This window comes from Musca autumnalis, unplaced genomic scaffold (assembly GCF_047663935.1).
Source record: "Musca autumnalis isolate F117 unplaced genomic scaffold, ASM4766393v1 scaffold_5, whole genome shotgun sequence".
In the NCBI taxonomy this organism is placed as follows: Eukaryota; Metazoa; Arthropoda; class Insecta; order Diptera; family Muscidae; genus Musca; species Musca autumnalis.
This window is the reverse complement of record NW_027412088.1, coordinates 53,956,166-53,977,080: the sequence shown is the minus strand read 5'-3', so window position 1 is coordinate 53,977,080 and position 20,915 is coordinate 53,956,166. Positions and strand designations below refer to the sequence as shown.

The following is a 20,915-nucleotide window of genomic DNA, read 5'->3' as shown; positions in this document are numbered from 1 at the left end:
GTACTTACCCTGCACCGGCACTATACCCAATAGATCAGTGCCCAATGCGGGCACAGATAGACACCAACTGTTCTTGTTCCAGCATTCATTGTAATATTCCCTGGATGCCTTTTCCATTTCACTGGTATCGGCAGCTTGGTTTAGTTGTGTATTTTTTGTTTTTAAATAAAATAAACGTACACTTTCCACAAAAGATGTGTTATGCATCAGATCCGACCAGTGAAGGAACCGTGGTGATATATATTTCAGTAGGGTACTATCGTTATCGGGAATTGTGAATGAATGCATCTTTAATAGTAGACAAAACTCTTTTATCGGAATATATAATCCCTTTGGCCACAACAACTTATTTTTCAATACATAATTATATAAATAATTAATGCTATGGTCATCGTTGTAGATTTCGGCAGCATGATACAACTTCGTTCTGGTTTTAAATTCTTCAAAACTAAGGTTGTTTATCAGTCTAACGATACGTTGTTTTAGACCACACGAAACACGCGACATTTCACGCAGAGAAACTGTCTGAAAGTGGAAGAAGTACGAAAATAAAACAGTTTTTCCAATTCCTTCTAAAAACAAGTAAGAACGGCGTTAATTTCCGACGGGCCGAACTTGTTATACCCTCCACCACAAGTTGTATTGAAGTAAAATGGAATAATTAGTTTCCTTTCGTGTATGAAGAAGACTTATTACTAAATTTCAGCAATTTCGGTAAAACAATATGAGGCACCATTCTATGGGGGCTATTTCAAAACGTCGATCTATACCGACAAATTTCTGACGGAAAGTTTTTAGGCTCAAAGAAGACAAAATACCAAATTTCCTATATTTCGGTAAGAGAATGTGGCTAAAACTAAAAATACCGAAAATCAAGAAGTAAGCTTCTATGGGGATATAGGAAGACGTGGACCTATACTGATAATACTCTTCTGGAATATTTTATAACTCTTGGAAGACGAAATAACGAATTTCAGCCATTTCGGTTGGATACTGACGTCACAATCTTCAGTATTACGAAAATCCGGAGGTACTGTTCTATGGGGGCTATATCGAAACGTGGACCTATACCGACGAATTTTAGTCAGAAATGGGGCGATATGAAAGCGTGGACCTGTACAGACATATTTCTGGCGAACAGTTTTATATCACATTGAAGACTAAATACCAAATTTCAGCCATTTTGGTGGAATATTGAAGACACAACCTTCAAAATACGAAAAATTGGGAGGTACTTTTCCATGGGGGCTATATGAAGGCGTGGACCTATACCGTCAAATTTAAAGGGGAAGTTTGAGTACCCCCAACGAAGTCTAAATAACAAATTTCAGCCATTTCGGTGGAATATTGAGGCCACAACGTTTAAAATACCGAAAATCGGGAGGTACCGTTCTATGGGGGCTATATGAAGGCATGGACCGATACCGACAAAGTTCTGGGGGAAAGTTTTATACCACCAACGTAGACTAAGTACCAAATTTCAGCCATTTCGGTGTGATAATGAAGCTAAAACCTTCAAAATACCGAAAATCGGGAGGTACCGTTCTATGGGGGCTATATGAAGGTGTGGACCGATACCGACAAAATTCTGGGGGAAAGTTTTATAGCCCTAAAGAAGACTACGTAACAAATTTCAGCCATTTTAGTAGGATAATGAAGCTAAAACCTTCAAAATACCGAAAATCGGGAGGTACCGTTATATGGGGGCTATATGAAGGTGTGGACCGATACCGACAAAATTCTGAGGGAAAGTTTTGTACCCCCAAAGAAGACTACGTACCAAATTTCAGACATTTTGGTAGTATAATTAAGCTAAAACTTTAAAAATACCGAAAATCGGGAAGTACCGTTCTATGGGGGCTATATGAAGGTGTGGACCGATACCGACAAAATTCTGGGGGAAAGTTTTATACCCCTAAAGAAGACTACGTAGCAAATTTCAGCCATTTTGGTAGGATAATGAAGCTAAAACCTTAAAAATACCGAAAATTTTCAATACCAACCATCCTGCAAGTAATAAAAACTTCTGTACCAAATTTTGACTCTCTATCTTTAAAATTGCGAGCTGTATCTTGATTTCAACAGACAGACAGACGGACGGACAGACGGACATGGTCGAATCAACATAGAATTTTATGCTGATTAATAATATATATACTTTATAGGGTCTCCGACGAATATTTCGATGTGTTACAAACGGAATGAAAAATTTAATTATACCCTCCATATGGTGGAGGGTATAATAAAAAAGAATGAGGCGTCTTGCCGACAGCTAAATACCCTCAGCCACATTTTGCCCGTATGAAAGTGTATATACCCTCGTTAGCATAAATGCCGAGGGTACAAAAAAATCTTTAAAAATCCAATATTAAGAATATTCTTTAAAAAATCCAGAGTTAAAAAAACACTCTTTAAAAAATCCACGATTAAACAAATATTCTTCAAAAAGCCCACGATTAAACAAATATTCTTTAAAAAGTCCACTATTTAAAAAAATATTCTTTAAAAAATCCACGATTAAAAAAAAATCTTTAAAAAATCCACGATTATAAAGTATGTTCTTTAAAAATTACAAGATTATAAAAAAATATTCTTTTTTGTGATTTAGTTCGGCTGTAGGTCACAAAAAAGAAAGAGGGAAAATCAAAGGTCGACAATAAAACCATAACAGAATAAAAAATATTCTTTAAAAAATTCAAGATTATATAAAAATATTCTTTAAAAATCCAAGATTATAAAAAAATATTCTTTAAAAAATCCAAGATTATTAAAATATTTCTTTAAAAATCCACGATTAAAAATATTCTTTAAAAAATACACGATTACAAAAACAAATTATCTAAAAAATTCATTATTAAAAATATTCTTTTAATATCCACGATTAAAAAATATTCTTTCTATTAAAAAATCTACGATTATAAAATCCAAGATTAAAAATATTCTTTAATAAAAACACGATTAAAAAAATTTCTTTAAAAAATCCACGATTAAAAAATCTATGATTATAAAAATATTCTTTAAAAAATCCACGTTAAAAAAATATTCTTTAAAAAAAATATTTTTAAAAAATTCAAGATAATATAAAAATATTCTTTAAAAAAGCACGATTAAAAAAATATTTTTTAAAAAATTAGGAGGGTTGGCGTTTTTTGTTTGGGATGACGACTTCTATTTTGTTTTTCAAAATAGTCAGGCTTAATCCCATAGTCGTTGTCTTAATATTTTATTAAAACAACTTTAATTTATTAGTGGGAAAAAATTGGCGATGTATACCAAGGGGTAAGGCAGGGAATACTATAGTTTCAGATCTCGCCACAGATCTTCATCAGTTCCCTTATTTCTTGTTTTCCAACAAGAAACTTTTTATACCCAAGTGTCAATTGCTAGCTCAAATAGATACGTGCGCAAAGAAACACTCTGATCGAGAATTTCTTTGGCACTACCTAAACTCTAGCAACTTCACTTGCAAACAAATCCAAATTTTTCCCACTGCTATGCGTTCGTCGATTCTCGACGAAAAAAGCACATAACTAGTTTGTTGGTATTGCATACTACAGCAATAAACAACATTTTGACGGTGCCCGGTCTCACAATTAGGAGGGTTGGCGTTTTTTGTTTGGGATGACGACTTCTATTTTGTTTTTCAAAATAGTCAGGCTTAATCCCATAGTCGTTGTCTTAATATTTTATTAAAACAACTTTAATTTATTAGTGGGAAAATGCAATACCAACAAACTAGTTATGTGCTTTTTCGTCGAGAATCGACGAACGCATAGCAGTGGGAAAAATTTGGATTTGTTTGCAAGTGAAGTTGCTAGAGTTTAGGTAGTGCCAAAGAAATTCTCGATCAGAGTGTTTCTTTGCGCACGTATCTATTTGAGCTAGCAATTGACACTTGGGTATAAAAAGTTTCTTGTTGAAAAACAAGAAATAAGAGAACTGATGAAGATCTGTGGCGAGATCTGAAACTATAGTATTCCCTGCCTTACCCCTTGGTATACATCGCCAATTTTTTCCCACTAATAAATTAAAGTTGTTTTAATAAAATATTAAGACAACGACTATGGGATTAAGCCTGACTATTTTGAAAAACAAAATTTTTTAAAAAATCCAAGATTATATAAAAATATTCTTTAAAAAAATCCACGATTCAAAAATATTCTTTAAAAATCCTACGATTCAAAAATATTCTTTAAAAAATCGACGAATAAAAATCCAGGATTATAAAAAATATCTTTAAACACACTATTAAGAATATTAATTTTATTTATTGTTTCGTTAAAAAATCCACGGTTAAAAAAAATATTTAAAAATCCACGATTAAACAAATATTCTTAAAAAAAATCACTATTAAAAAAATATTCTTTAAAAAATACACGATTAAAAAAATATTTTTTAAAAAATCCGCGATTATAAAAAATATTCTTTAAAAATTGCAAGATTATATAAAAATATTCTTTAAAAATCCAAGATTATAAAAAAATATTCTTTAAAAAATCCACTATTAAAAAATCCACGATTAAAAATATTCTTCAAAAAATTCACGATTTAAAAATATTCTTTAAAAAATCCACGATAAAAAATATTCTTTAAAAAATCCACGACTAAAATATCTTCTTTAAAAAATCTATGATTATATAATTCAAGATTAAAAAAATCCACGATTATAAAAAATCTTTAAAACAATCCACTATTATAAAAAATATTCTTTAAAAAATCCACTATTGGAAAAATATTCTTTAAAAAATCCACGATTAAAATATCTTCTTAAAAAAATCTAAGATTATATAATTCAAGATTAAAAGATCCACGGTTTAAAAAATATTCTTTAAAAAATCCACAATTAAAAAATATTCTTTAAAAAATCCACGATTAAAAAAATATTCTTTAACAAAAAAAACCACGATAAAAAATATTCTTTAAAAAAACGTTTCTTTAAAAAAAGCCAAGATTATATTTTTTTTAAAAAATCCAAATCTAAGGTTATATAATTCAAGAATAAAAATTTTTTAAACAATCCACTATTATAAAAAATATTCTTTAAAAAATCCACGATTTAAAAAATATATAGTCGGTAATTCATCCCATTTTTCCACTTGTTTTTTTCGAAGTGTAATGACGAATTGTGTCAACATAAATGACCAATATTAAAGAAGGCATTCTGAGCTTTAAATTGATCCCGATTGTGTTACCAAAAGTGATAAAATATTAAGGATATGTGTAGAAAAAAACGCTCAAGTATCCCCAGTTACTATTTGGGGAATTTAATTTCCATGGCGGATATATCTGCTTGTGGCCCTATTCTCCTTACGGGAGTTTAAAGGAATAAATAAACTTTAAATCAATCAACAACTTACCTCAGCTTCTTCCAAGAAACTTGACAATTTATTTGGAGTCTCATTCGTTGGTTCTTCATCCAGTGAAGAATCTGAATATATGGACGTGTTGAGTTGAGATAATTGTGTCGAGGGAGTTTCAGCAAAACTGGTGGTAGCTGATGTTGTGGCTGATTTTGTAGCCGGCTTTTTACTGCGATATTTTGAGTATAAAAATATATACGCTTTTTTGCTTTTGGGGCACGGTCTTGTTCCAACGGTTTTTGCTGTTTGCCTTTGTATTGAATTTTCGTTAACTTCTTGGGGGGTTGGTGCAGCATTTAATTTGTCGTCAATAGTTTCTTTAGATGATTGGATTTGGGAGATTTGTGAAGTTGCTAATGTCGTAGAATTGTTTGTAGGAGTCTTTATTTGATTTGCTGCGTCAATAGTTTCTTTAGATGATTGAATTTGGGTTGTTTGTGATGTTCTTAATGTCGTAGAATTGTTTGTAGGATTCTTAATTTGATTTGCTGCCTTGTTGGCAGAGGAAGTTGTTGAAGTAGGATCCTCTGTTACTTGCTTATGTGTTTCTTTGTCGGTACTCTTATTTTCATTATCCATGGTAGATACTGTTCTATCTTTTCTCAGGGTTTCTGTCATAATAGTATCATGTTCCGCTATTGTTGTTGTTTGGGTTTGTTTTTGATCATTCGGTATTGACTTAATGGACTTTGCAGGTGATACCGTTATGGGTTCTTTTGCGGTGGAGTTTGATTTGGTTGTATTGACAACATCTGGCTCTTTCAATGATGGCGTATTGAGAACAACTTTTTTTCCTGTGTGTGTAACTAGTCCTGTTATTTTCTGGCTACTTTGTGGATTTGATATATTAGAATCTGTCATGGGATTTCCTTTATCCAAATTCAACTGGTTATCATTTAAATTGCTTCGCTGTTGGGATTCTACAGGCTTCTCCAATATATTTGTAATCGGTTCTGTGTAACAACCATCAGCCGGCTCTACTGAACGATATTTTGAGGGTGAAATCGGAGAACCTTTTTTGCTTTTGGGACAGTGTTTCGTACCAACGGGTTTTGCCGTTTGCATTTGCACTGATTTTTCGATAATCTCTTGGGTTGGTGCAGGATTCAATTTGTCCATAGTTTCTTTGGATGATTGGGGTGCTTGTAATGTTGAGGGTGAAATCGGAGAAGCTTTTTTGCTTATGGGGCAGGGTTTCGTACTAACGGGTTTTGCGGTTTGCATTTGCACTGATTTTTCGATAATCTCTTGGGTTGGTGCAGGATTCAATTTGTCCATAGTTTCTTTGGATGATTGGGGTGCTTGTAATGTTGAGGGTGAAATCAGAGAAGCTTTTTTGCTTTTGGGGCAGGGCTTCATTCCAAGGGATTTCGTTGTTTCCTTTTTTACTGATTTTTCGACAACTTCTTGGGTTGATGCATCATTCAAATTGTCCATAGTTTCTTTGGGCGATCGGGGTTGGGTTGTTTGTGATGTTGCTAATGTTGTAGAATTGTTTGTAGGAGTTCTAGTTTCACATGCTACCTTTTTGGCAGAGGAAGTTGCTGCAGTACTATCTTCGATTACTTGATTATGCGGTTCTTTGCCGGTACTCTTATTTTTATTATCCGCTATTGTTTGGCTTTGTTTTGGATCATTCGAGGTTATCACTTCCTTAGTTGGCATTACGGATTTTACAGGTAATGCTGTTATGGTTTCTTTTCCGGTGGAATTTGATTTGGTTGTATTGACATCTGGTTCGGCAGATGTATTAAAAACCACCTTTTTTGCTGCTTTTGTAACCAGTCCTGTTTTTTTCTGGCCACTTTTTCTATTTGATACTTTAGAATCAGTCATGGTGGCATTTCCTTTATCCAAATGCGATTGATTTTCTTTTGAAATTCTTTCCTGCTGAGATTCTATGGTAGTATTCAAAATAATTGCTATCGGTTCTGCGTGACAACCGTCAGCTGTCACATGATACTGTACTTGAGGCTTCTTAAGCTTTTTAATTGGACTTTTTTTAGCACTTAGGTTTTTGTGCAACGTTTCCGCTTTAATGTGTGTCGATGTTGAAGGATCATCTTCACTTTCAGTGGATAAATGTGGAGGCTGGCATGATGTGGTTGTTTGGGTATCACTCGAACTAACAATGCTGTTTGGAACGGAATTTACGACATCTTGTCCTTCCACATTTCTGGCATTTGTTTTGCATTCATTGCTATTATTGGCAGATATGGGGCAATTCGTCAGGGCTTCCCGCTCCGGAAGTTGATTTTCAACAATAGCTGAATGTAGAAGAAAGAAATCTTATTTAAAAGGCAAGTATATGACATGTAAAAAAAGTATAAGATGGCTGGCTTTGCCTCATGTTAGGGATGTGAAAAGCCAAATAACGAATATCAGCAGTGTAGTAGAGTGAAAAAAGAAAGTGAATGTTCGTAGGTGGAAATCGAATATTTTGGGAACAAAAATAGCACGAACGGTGCATATACTTTAAACGCTCCAAGACACGATTAAAAAATAATATTTTTTATAAAAAATATTCTTTAAAAATTCCACGATTGTAAAAAAAATTAAAAAAATCACGATTATAAAAAAAAAAATTAAAAAATCCACGATTATAAAAAAAATTAAAAAATCCACGATTATATATAAAAAAAATTTTAAAAAATCCACGATTATAAAAAATTATTCTTCAAAAAATCCACGATTATAAAAAATTATTCTTTAAAAAATCCACGATTATAAAAAAAAAATTTAAAAAATCCACGATTATAAAAAAAATTTTTAAAAAATCCACGATTATAAAAAAAAAATTAAAAAATCCACGGTTACAAAAAAAAAATATTCTGTAAAAAAATCCACGATTATAAAAAAATACTCTTTAAAAAATCCAGGATTATAAAAAAATATTCTTTAAAAAATCCACGTTTATACAAAAAATATTCTTTAAAAAATCCACGATTATAAAAAAATATTCTTTAAAAATTCACGATTATAAAAAAAAAATATTCTTTAAAAAATCCAGGATTATAAAAAAATATTCTTTAAAAAATCCACGATTATAAAAAAAGTATTCTTTAAAAAATCCACGATTAGAAAAAAAATATTCTTTAAAAATCCACGATTATAAAAAAATATTCTTTAAAAATTCACGATTATAAAAATAAAAATATTCTTTAAAAAATTCACGATTATAAAAAAATATTCTTTAAAAAATCCACGATTAGAAAAAAAATATTCTTTAAAAATCCACGATTATAAAAAAATATTCTTTAAAAATCCACGATTATAAAAAAATATTCTTTAAAAATCCACGATTATAAAAAAATATTCTTTAAAAAATCCACGATTATAAGAAAATATTCTTTAAAAAATCCACGATTATAAAAAATACACTTTTTTAAAAAATCCAGGATTATAAAAAAATATTCTTTATTATTTATTTTATTTTATTTATTATATTAACATGTAGTAAATACAATGTTAATAAGAGATAGCATTGGCTACTATGACCATCAGCTAATACTTATAATACAAAGAATTTACAGATTATTAACAATTTATCTTATATAATTATATGAGAGTTTGTTATAAAATTGTACATATGATTAATATTAGTAGTAGTTGGTGACTTAAGGATTTCTATTCCATTGTTGTTAAGATACACTTGGTGCAAATTTGAGAGATCATTGCACGACTGCAGAAAATGTTCTACAGTACCAGGATTTCCGCACTTCGGACATTTGTTGTCGACTTCCTTGTTTAGAATATGTTGATGTGTGGAGATGGTATGACCCATACGTAGCCGGGAAAACATGCGTATTTTTCTTTTATCCACGTTGGTGGGATATGTGGGTTTAATACATAAAGGATTTATGTTGTTGTAATGGAAGTGCCTAAAATCCATGTTATTTTGATTCGCTTGTAAAGCTAATTCTGTTTTAATGTGAGTTTTCAAATCCAATTTTTCAATTAGTTTATCACATTCTAAAGGTGCTGTACATGCAGATTTTGCAGCGTTGTCGGCATATACGTTTCCTGAAATTCCCACATGTCCAGGTATCCAAAAAAGTGTTATGTTGCTCTGGTCTGTTAAGAGGTCGCGAATTTTGTTAATCGATGTCCAGGCACTACATGCGATGTTTAAAACAGCTTTGAGGACAGATAAGCTGTCCGTGAAAATTATAGTTTTTTGTTTTGATGTTTTTGCAATATGTATGGCTTCGATAATCCCTGCAGCTTCAGCTGTAAAAATAGATGTGAAGTTTCTCATCGTTCTGGTGGTAATTGTTTTTCCGTTGGCATCAACAACTGCAAAAGAGGTTCCTGAATCACTTTTTGAAGCATCTGTATATAAAAATCGCCAATCGTTGTGTTGCGTTGAAAAAAGATTAAAATTTTGAACATACAATTCATTTGGAGTTTTGTCTTTTCCTAGTGTGCTTAGGGATATGTTGCATACTTCGTCTGTAAACATCCACGAAGGTTGTTTGATTTTATGACTGGGCAGCCTGTCTTTAAAATTGATTATGTTATCCATTATTGATCTGTATACGGCTGACGGTTTCTTCGGTTTCCTTTTTGCTTTTAAAATTTTTGAAGCATCTACTCCAATGATTTAAAAAATCCACGATTATAAGAAAATATTCTTTAAAAAATCCACGATTATAAAAAATACACTTTTTTAAAAAATCCAGGATTATAAAAAAATATTCTTTAAAAAATCCACGATTAAAAAAAAATATATTCAGAAATCCACGATTATAAAAAAATATTCTTTAAAAAATCCACGATTATAAAAAATATCTTCAGAAATCCACGATTATAAAAAAATATTCTTTAAAAAATCCACGATTATAAAAAATACTCTTTAAAAAATCCACGATTATAAAAAAATATTCTTTAAAAAATCCACGATTATAAAAAATATTCTTAAAAAAATCCACCATTATAAAAAATATTCTTTAAAAAATCCACGATTATAAAAAAAATATTCTGTAAAAAATCCACGATTATAAAAATAATATTCTTTAAAAAATCCACGATTATAAAATAAATATTCTTTAAAAAATCCAGGATTATAAAAAAATATTCTTTAAAAATTCCAGGATTATAAAAAAATATTCTTTAAAAAAATCCGCGATTATAAAAAAAAATCTTTAAAAAATCCACGATTATAAAAAAATATTCTTTAAAAAATCCACGATTATAAAAAAATATTCTTTAAAAAATCCACGATTATAAAAAAATATTCTTTAAAAATCCACAATTTAAAAAAAAAATTCTTTAAAAAATCCACGATTATAAAAAATATTCTTTAAAAAATCCACGATTACAAAAAAATATTCTTTGAAAAATCCAAGATTAAAAAAAATGCCTTTTAAAAAATCCACGATTATAAAAAATGCTTGTTAAAAAATCCACGATTATAAAAAATACTCTTAAAAAATACAAGATTAAAAAAAATGCTTTTTAAAAAATTGAAGATCAAAATTTTTTTTTTTTAAAAATCCACGATTATAAAAATATATTCTTTAAAAAATCCACGATTATAAAAAAATATTCTTTAAAAAATCCACGATAAAAAAAATATACTTTAAAAAATCCACGATAAAAAAATATACTTTAAAAAATCCACGTTTATAAAAAAATATTCTTTAAAAAATCCACGATTATAAAAATATATTCTTTAAAAAATCCACGATTATAAAAAAATATTCTTTAAAAAATCCACGATAAAAAAAATATACTTTAAAAAATTCACGTTTATAAAAAAATATTCTTTAAAAAATCCACGATTAGAAAAAAGTATTCCTCAAAAATCCACGATTATAAAAAAATATTCTTTAAAAAATAAACGATTATAAAATTAATATTCTTTAAAAAATCCAGGATTATAACATTAATATTCTTTAAAAAATCCAGGATTATAAAATTAATATTCTTTAAAAAATCCACGATTTTAAAAAATATTCTTTAAAATATCCACGTTTGTAAAAAATATTATTAAAAAATCCGCAATTAAAAAAGTATTTTTTAAAAAACCCACGATTATAAAAAATATTCTATAAAAAATCCACGATTATAAAAATAATATTTTTTAAAAATCCACGATTATAAACAAATATTCTTTAAAAAATCCACGATTATAAAAAAATATTCTTTAAAAAATTCACGATTACAAAAAAATATTCTTTGAAAAATCCAATATTTAAAAAAATGCTTTTAAAAAATCCACGATTATAAAAAAATATTCTTTAAAAAATCCAAGATTAAATAAAATGCTTTTTAAAAAATTGAAGATCATAAAAAAATCTTTAAAAATTCCACGATTATAAAAATATATTCTTTAAAAAATCCACTATTATAAAAAAATATTCTTTAAAAAATCCACGATTATAAAAAAATATTCTTTAAAAATCCACGATTATAAAAAAATATTCTTTAAATATCCACGATTATAAAAAATATTATTTAAATATCCACGATTATAAAAAAATATTCCTTAAAAATCCACGATTATAAAAAAATATTCTTTAGAATCCACGATTATAAAAAAATATTCTTTAAAAATCCACGATTATAAAAAATATTCTTTAAATATCCACGATTATAAAAAATATTCTTTAAATATCCACGATTATAAAAAATATTCTTTAAAAAATCCACGATTATAAAAAATATTCTTTAAAAAATCCACGATTATAAAAAATATTCTTTAAAAAATCCACGATTATAAAAAAATATCTTCAGAAATCCACGTTTATAAAAAAATATTCTTTAAAAAATCCACGATTATAAAAAATACTCTTTACTCTTTTTTTAAATTCTTTAAAAAAATCCGCGATTATAAAAAAAAATCTTTAAAAAATCCACGATTATAAAAAAATATTCTTTAAAAAATCCACGATTATAAAAAAATATTCTTTAAAAAATCCACGATTATAAAAAAATATTCTTTAAAAATCCACAATTTTAAAAAAAAATTCTTTAAAAAATCCACGATTATAAAAAATATTCTTTAAAAAATCCACGATTACAAAAAAATATTCTTTGAAAAATCCAAGATTAAAAAAAATGCCTTTTAAAAAATCCACGATTATAAAAAATGCTTGTTAAAAAATCCACGATTATAAAAAATACTCTTAAAAAATACAAGATTAAAAAAAATGCTTTTTAAAAAATTGAAGATCAAAATTTTTTTTTTTTAAAATCCACGATTATAAAAATATATTCTTTAAAAAATCCACGATTATAAAAAAATATTCTTTAAAAAATCCACGATAAAAAAAATATGCTTTAAAAAATCCACGATAAAAAAATATACTTTAAAAAATCCACGTTTATAAAAAAATATTCTTTAAAAAATCCACGATTATAAAAATATATTCTTTAAAAAATCCACGATTATAAAAAAATATTCTTTAAAAAATCCACGATAAAAAAATATACTTTAAAAAATTCACGTTTATAAAAAAATATTCTTTAAAAAATCCACGATTAGAAAAAAGTATTCCTCAAAAATCCACGATTATAAAAAAATATTCTTTAAAAAATAAACGATTATAAAATTAATATTCTTTAAAAAATCCAGGATTATAACATTAATATTCTTTAAAAAATCCAGGATTATAAAATTAATATTCTTTAAAAAATCCACGATTTTAAAAAATGTTCTTTAAAATATCCACGTTTGTAAAAAATATTATTAAAAAAATCCGCAATTAAAAAAGTATTTTTTAAAAAACCCACGATTATAAAAAATATTCTATAAAAAATCCACGATTATAAAAATAATATTTTTTAAAAATCCACGATTATAAACAAATATTCTTTAAAAAATCCACGATTATAAAAAAATATTCTTTAAAAAATTCACGATTACAAAAAAATATTCTTTAAAAATTCCACGATTATAAAAATATATTCTTTAAAAAATCCACTATTATAAAAAAATATTCTTTAAAAAATCCAAGATTAAATAAAATGCTTTTTAAAAAATTGAAGATCATAACAAAATCTTTAAAAATTCCACGATTATAAAAATATATTCTTTAAAAAATCCACTATTATAAAAAAATATTCTTTAAAAAATCCACGATTATAAAAAAATATTCTTTAAAAATCCACGATTATAAAAAAATATTCTTTAAATATCCACGATTATAAAAAATATTATTTAAATATCCACGATTATAAAAAAATATTCCTTAAAAATCCACGATTATAAAAAAATATTCTTTAGAATCCACGATTATAAAAAAATATTCTTTAAAAATCCACGATTATAAAAAATATTCTTTAAATATCCACGATTATAAAAAATATTCTTTAAATATCCACGATTATAAAAAATATTCTTTAAAAAATCCACGATTATAAAAAATATTCTTTAAAAAATCCACGATTATAAAAAATATTCTTTAAAAAATCCACGATTATAAAAAAATATCTTCAGAAATCCACGTTTATAAAAAAATATTCTTTAAAAAATCCACGATTATAAAAAATACTCTTTAAAAAATCCACGATTATAAAAAAATATTCTTTAAAAAATCCACGATTATAAAAAATATTCTTAAAAAAATCCACCATTATAAAAAATATTCTTTAAAAAATCCACGATTATAAAAAATATTCTTAAAAAAATCCACCATTATAAAAAATATTCTTTAAAAAATCCACGATTATAAAAAAAATATTCTGTAAAAAATCCACGATTATAAAAATAATATTCTTTAAAAAATCCACGATTATAAAAAAAATATTCTTTAAAAAATCCAGGATTATAAAAAAATATTCTTTAAAAAATCCAGGATTATAAAAAAATATTCTTTAAAAAAAGCCGCGATTATAAAAAAAATAATCTTTAAAAAATCCACGATTATAAAAAAATATTCTTTAAAAAATCCACGATTATAAAAAAATATTCTTTAAAAAATCCACGATTATAAAAAAATATTCTTTAAAAATCCACAATTATAAAAAAAATTCTTTAAAAAATCCACGATTATAAAAAATATTCTTTAAAAAATCCACGATTACAAAAAAATATTCTTTGAAAAATCCAAGATTAAAAAAATGCTTTTTAAAAAATCCACGATTATAAAAAATATTCTTAAAAAATACAAGATTAAAAAAAATGCTTTTTAAAAAATTGAAGATCAAAAAATTTTTTTTAAAAATCCACGATTATAAAAATATATTCTTTAAAAAATCCACGATTATAAAAAAATATTCTTTAAAAAATCCACGATAAAAAAAATATACTTTAAAAAATCCACGTTTATAAAAAAATATTCTTTAAAAATCCACGATTATAAAAATATATTCTTTAAAAAATCCACGATTATAAAAAATATTCTTTAAAAAATCCACGATAAAAAAAATATACTTTAAAAAATTCACGTTTATAAAAAAATATTCTTTAAAAAATCCACGATTAGAAAATTAATATTCTTTAAAAAATCCAGGATTATAAAATTAATATTCTTTAAAAATCCACGATTATAAAAAATATTCTTTAAAATATCCACGTTTGTAAAAAATATTATTAAAAAAATCCGCAATTAAAAAAGTATTCTTTAAAAACCCACGATTATAAAAAATATTCTATAAAAAATCCACGATTATAAAAATAATATTCTTTAAAAATCCATGATTATAAACAAATATTCTTTAAAAAATCCACGATTATAAAAAAATATTCTTTAAAAAATTCACGATTACAAAAAAATATTCTTTGAAAAATCCAATATTTAAAAAAATGCTTTTTAAAAAATCCACGATTATAAAAAAATATTCTTTAAAAAATCCAAGATTAAATAAAATGCTTTTTAAAAAATTGAAGATCATAAAAAAATCTTTAAAAATTCCACGATTATAAAAATATATTCTTTAAAAAATCCACGATTATAAAAAAATATAATTTAAAAAATCCACTATTATAAAAAAATATTCTTTAAAAAATCCACGATTATAAAAAAAAATTCTTTAAAAATCCACGATTATAAAAAAATATTCTTTAAATATCCACGATTATAAAAAAATATTATTTAAATATCCACGATTATAAAAAAATATTCCTTAAAAATCCACGATTATAAAAAAATATTCTTTAAAATCCACGATTATAAAAAAATATTCTTTAAAAATACACGATTATAAAAAATATTCTTTAAATATCCACGATTATAAAAAATATTCTTTAAAAAATCCACGATTATAAAAAATATTCTTTAAAAAATCCACGATTATAAAAAATATTCTTTAAAAAATCCACGATTATAAAAAATGATTTTTAAAAAAGATCATAAAAAATCCCCGATTATTAAAAATGATTCTTTAAAAAATCCACGATTATTAAAAATTATTCTTTAAAAAATCCCCGATTATTAAAAATTATTCTTTAAAAAATCCCCTATTATTAAAAATTATTCTTTAAAAAATCCACGATTATTAAAAATTATTCTTTAAAAAATCCACGATTATAAAAAAATATTCTTTAAAAAATCCAAGATTAAAAAAACGCTTAAAAATATTCTTTAAAAAATCCACGATTATAAAAAAATATTCTTTAAAAAATCCAAGATTAAAAAAACGCTTAAAAATATTCTTTAAAAAATCCACGATTATAAAAAAATATTCTTTAAAAAATCCACGATTATAAAAAAATATTCTTTAAAAAATCCACGATTATAAAAAAATATTCTTTAAAAAATCCACGATAAAAAAATATTATTTACAAAATCCATGATTATAAAATTAATATTCTTTATAAAATCCACGATTAAAAAAAAATATTCTATAAAAAATCCACGATTATAAAAATAATATTCTTTAAAACATCCACGATTATAAAAAAATATTCTTTGAAGAATCCACTATTATAAAAAATATTCTTTAAAAAATCCACGATTATAAAAAAAAATATTTTTTTTAAAATCCACGATTATAAAAAAAATATTTTTTTAAAAAATCCACGATTATAAAAAATATTTTTTAAAAAATCCACGATTATAAAAAAATATTCTTTGAAGAATCCACTATTATAAAAAATATTCTTTAAAATATCCACGATTATAAAAAATATTCTTTAAAGAATCCACTATTATAAAAAATATTCTTTAAAAAATCCACGATTATAAAAAAAAATATTCTTTAAAGAATCCACTATTATAAAAAATATTCTTTAAAAAATCCACGATTATAAAAAAAAAATATTTTTTTTAAAATCCACGATTATAAAAAAATATTCTTTAAAAGATCCATGATTATAAAAAAATATTCTTTAAAAAATCCACGATTTTAAAATAACATTCTTTAAAAAATCCGCGATTATAAAAAAATATTCTTTAAAAATCCACGAATATAAAAATATTCTTTAAAAAGTCCACGATTATGAAATTAATATTCTTTAAAAAGTCCACGATTATGAAATTAATATTCTTTAAAAAATCCACGATTGTAAACAAATCTTCTTAAAAAATCCAAGATGTAAAAAATATTCTTTTAAGAATCATCGATAATAAAAAAATCTTCAAAAAAATCCACGTTTATTACATATAATTTAAGAAATCCATGATTAAAAATGAATTCTTTAAAAACCACGTTTATAAAAATTATTCTATTAAAATCCACGATTATAAAAACATATTCTATAAAAATACACGATTATAAAAAAATATTCTTTAAAAAATTCACGATTATCTTTAAAAAGTCCAAGATTATAAAAATAATCTTTAAAAGATCAACGATTATGAAAAAATATGCTTTAAAAAATCCTCGATTATAAAAAAAATATTCTATAAAAAATCCACGATTATAAAAAAAAAATATTCTTTAAAAAATCCTCGATTATAAAAAAAATATTCTTTAAAAAATCCACGATTATGAAAATAATATACTCTAAAAAATCAACGATTAAAAAATATTCTTTAAAAAATCCACGATTATGAAAATAATATACTCTAAAAAATCAACGATTAAAAAATATTCTTTAAAAAATCCACGATTATAAAAAAATATTCTTTAAAAAATCCACGATTATAAAAAAATATTCTTTAAAAAATCCACGATTATAAAAAAATATTCTTTAAAAATCCACGATTATAGAAAAATATTCTTTAAAAATCCACGATTATAAAAAAATATTCTAAAAAATCCACGATTATAAAAAATATTCTTTAAAAAATCCACAATTATAAAAAATACTCTTTAAAAAATCCACGATTATAAAAAATACTCTTTAAGAAATCCAGGATTATAAAAAATATTCTTTAAAAAATCCATGATTATAAAAAAATATTCTTTAAAAAATCCACGATTATAAAAAATATTCTTTAAAAAATCCACGATTATAAAAAAATATTCTTTAAAAATCCACGATTATAAAAAAATATTCTTTAAAAACCCACGATTATAAAAAAATATTCTTTTAAAAATCCACGATTATAGAAAAATATTCTTTAAAAAATCCACGATTATAAAAAATATTCTTTAAAAAGTCCACGATTATAAAATTAATATTTTTTAAAAAATCTACGATTGTAAAAAAATATTCTTTAAAAAATCCATGATGATAAAAAAATATTCTTTTAAGAATCCAAAATAATAAAAAAAATTTCAAAAAAATCCACGTTTATAACATATAATTTAAGAAATCCACGATTAAAAAAGTATTCTTTAAAAAATCCACGATTATAAAAAAAATATTCTTTAAAAAATCCACGATTATAAAAAAATATTCTTTAAAAAATCCACGATTATAAAAAAATATTCTTTAAAAAATCCACGATTATAAAAAAGTATTCTTCAAAAATCCACGATTATAAAAAAATATTCTTTAAAAATCCACGATTATAAAAAAATATTCTTTAAAAAATCCACGATTATAAAAAAATATTCTTTAAAAAATCCACGATTATAAAAAAATATTCTTTAAAAAATCCACGATTATAAAAAAATATTCTTTAAAAAATCCACGATTATAAAAAAATACTCTTTAAAAAATCCACGATTATAAAAAAGTATTCTTCAAAAATCCACGATTATAAAAAAAAATATTCTTTAAAAATCCACGATTATAAAAAAATATTCTTTAAAAAATCCACGATTATAAAAAAATATTCTTTAAAAATCCACGATTATAAAAAAATATTCTTTAAAAATCCACTATTATAAAAAAAATATTCTTTAAAAAATCCACGATTATAAAAAAATATTCTTTAAAAAATCCACGATTATAAAAATAATATTCTTTAAAAAATCCACGATTATAAAAAAATATTCTTTAAAAAATCCACGATTTTAAAAAACAAATATTATTTAAAAAATCCACGATTATAAAAAAATATTCTTTAAAAAATCCAGGATTATAAAAAATATTCTTTAAAAAATCCACGATTATAAAAAAATATTCTTTAAAAAATCCACGATTATAAAAAAATATTCTTTAAAAAATCCACGATTATAAAAAAATATTCTTTAACAAATCCACGATTATAAAAAAATATTCTTTAAAAAATCCAGGATTATAAATAATATTCTTTAAAAAATCCACAATTAAAAAAAATATTCTTTAAAAATCCACATTATAAAAAAATATTCTTTAAAAAATCCACGATTATAAAAAAATATTCTTTAAAAAATCCACGATTATAAAAAAACAAATCGAAGATCATAAAAAATCATAAAAAAAATTCTTAAAAAAATCCACTATTGTATAAATAATATTCTTTAAAAAATCCACAATTATAAAAAAATATTCTTTAAAAAATCCACGATTATAAAAAAATATTCTTTAAAAAATCCACGATTATAAAATTAATATTCTTTAAAAAATCCACGATTATAAAATTAATATTCTTTAAAAAATCCACGATTAAAAAAAATATTCTATAAAAGATCCACGATTATAAAAATAATATTCTTTAAAACATCCACGATTATAAAAAAATATTCTTTAAAAAATCCACGATTATAAAAAATATTTTTTAAAAAATCCACGATTATAAAAAAATATTCTTTAAAAATTCCACGATTATAAAAAAATATTCTTTAAAAAATCCACGATTATAAAAAAATATTCTTTAAAAAATTCACGATTATAAAAAAGTATTCTTCAAAAATCCACGATTATAAAAAAAATATTCTTTAAAAATCCACGATTATAAAAAAATATTCTTTAAAAAATCCACGATTATAAAAAAATTTCTTTTAAAAATCCACGATTAAAAAATAATATTCTTTAAAAATCCACGATTAAAAAATAATATTCTTTAAAAATCCACGATTATAAAAATAATATTCTTTAAAAAATCCACGATTATAAAAATAATATTCTTTAAAAAATCCACGATTATAAAAATAATATTCCTTAAAAAATCCACGATTATAAAAATAATATTCTTTAAAAAATCCACGATTATAAAAATAATATTCTTTAAAAAATCCACGATTATAAAAATAATATTCTTTAAAAAATCCACGATTATAAAAATAATATTCTTTAAAAAATCCACGATTATAAAAATAATATTCTTTAAAAAATCCACGATTATAAAAATAATATTCTTTAAAAAATCCACGATACAAAAATTATATTCTTTAAAAAATCCACGATTATAAAAATAATATTCTTTAAAAAATCCACGATTATAAAAATAATATTCTTTAAAAGTCCACGATTATAAAAATAATATTCTTTAAAAAATCCACCATTATAAAAATAATATTCTTTAAAATATCCACGATTATAAAAATAATATTCTTTAAAAAATCCACGATTATAAAAATGCTTTCTAAAAAATCTAAGATCACAAAAAAATTCACGATAAAAAAATTCTTTAAAAAATCCACGATTATAAAAAAATATTCTTTAAAAAATCCACGATTATAAAAAAATATTCTTTAAAAAATCCACGATTATAAAAATAATATACTTTAAAAAATCCCCGATTGTAAAAAAATATTCTTTAAAGATCCACGGTTATTAAAAATATTCTTTAAATAATCCACGATTATAAAAAACATTCTCTAAAAAATCCACGATTATAAAAAAATATTTAATATTGTTGCACAGTGTTTTATAATACAACTGGCAATTCCCCTCACTTATGCTTCTCAGGAAAAAGAAAAAAAAAAAAAAACAACTTACCATTTACATCCGTCGTTGCCTCAATATAACCGTCAGGGTTAACAAAGCTCAGTATTTTCTTACGCATTGATGCTGGGCACAATTTAAGTTTTAGCGGATATTTCTCGCGAACATCGGGAGATGTGAAATACAACTTATAATAACAATACAATGATTTGTGATAAATCTCTTCGTCATTTTCCAAACGACCAAATAACTCTACATTTTCACCACAAAATTCCTTTAACATTGCCTTAAGAGGTATCTCAAAATGTGAAGCTTTTTTAAATTTTTCAAGGGTGATAGGCATTTTAACATTCAAGGCACTTTGTTGTATCTCGAGATTATGTAACAATTTGGTTTTGAATTTATGGTACCACCTGAAAAGAGTAGATATTTTTTATGGTAAAATGTAGTACATATATTGAGAAATA

At 24.0% G+C, this 20,915-nt stretch overlaps 1 protein-coding gene across 4 annotated transcripts in view; it reads right to left on the bottom strand.

The window, feature by feature from the left end:
* Positions 1 to 20,915, bottom strand: part of LOC141405083 (uncharacterized) — a 35,983-nt gene that overhangs the window by 5,492 nt on the left and 9,576 nt on the right. For all 4 annotated transcript variants that reach the window (XM_073989071.1, XM_073989069.1, XM_073989070.1 and 1 more), the window contains 3 exons: positions 20,503 to 20,861; positions 5,358 to 7,627; positions 9 to 525 (listed from right to left, as the gene is read on the bottom strand). In XM_073989071.1, the coding sequence (XP_073845172.1) occupies positions 9 to 525; positions 5,358 to 7,627; positions 20,503 to 20,861 (3,146 nt within the window). The remainder of the gene's footprint in view (positions 1 to 8; positions 526 to 5,357; positions 7,628 to 20,502; positions 20,862 to 20,915) is intronic.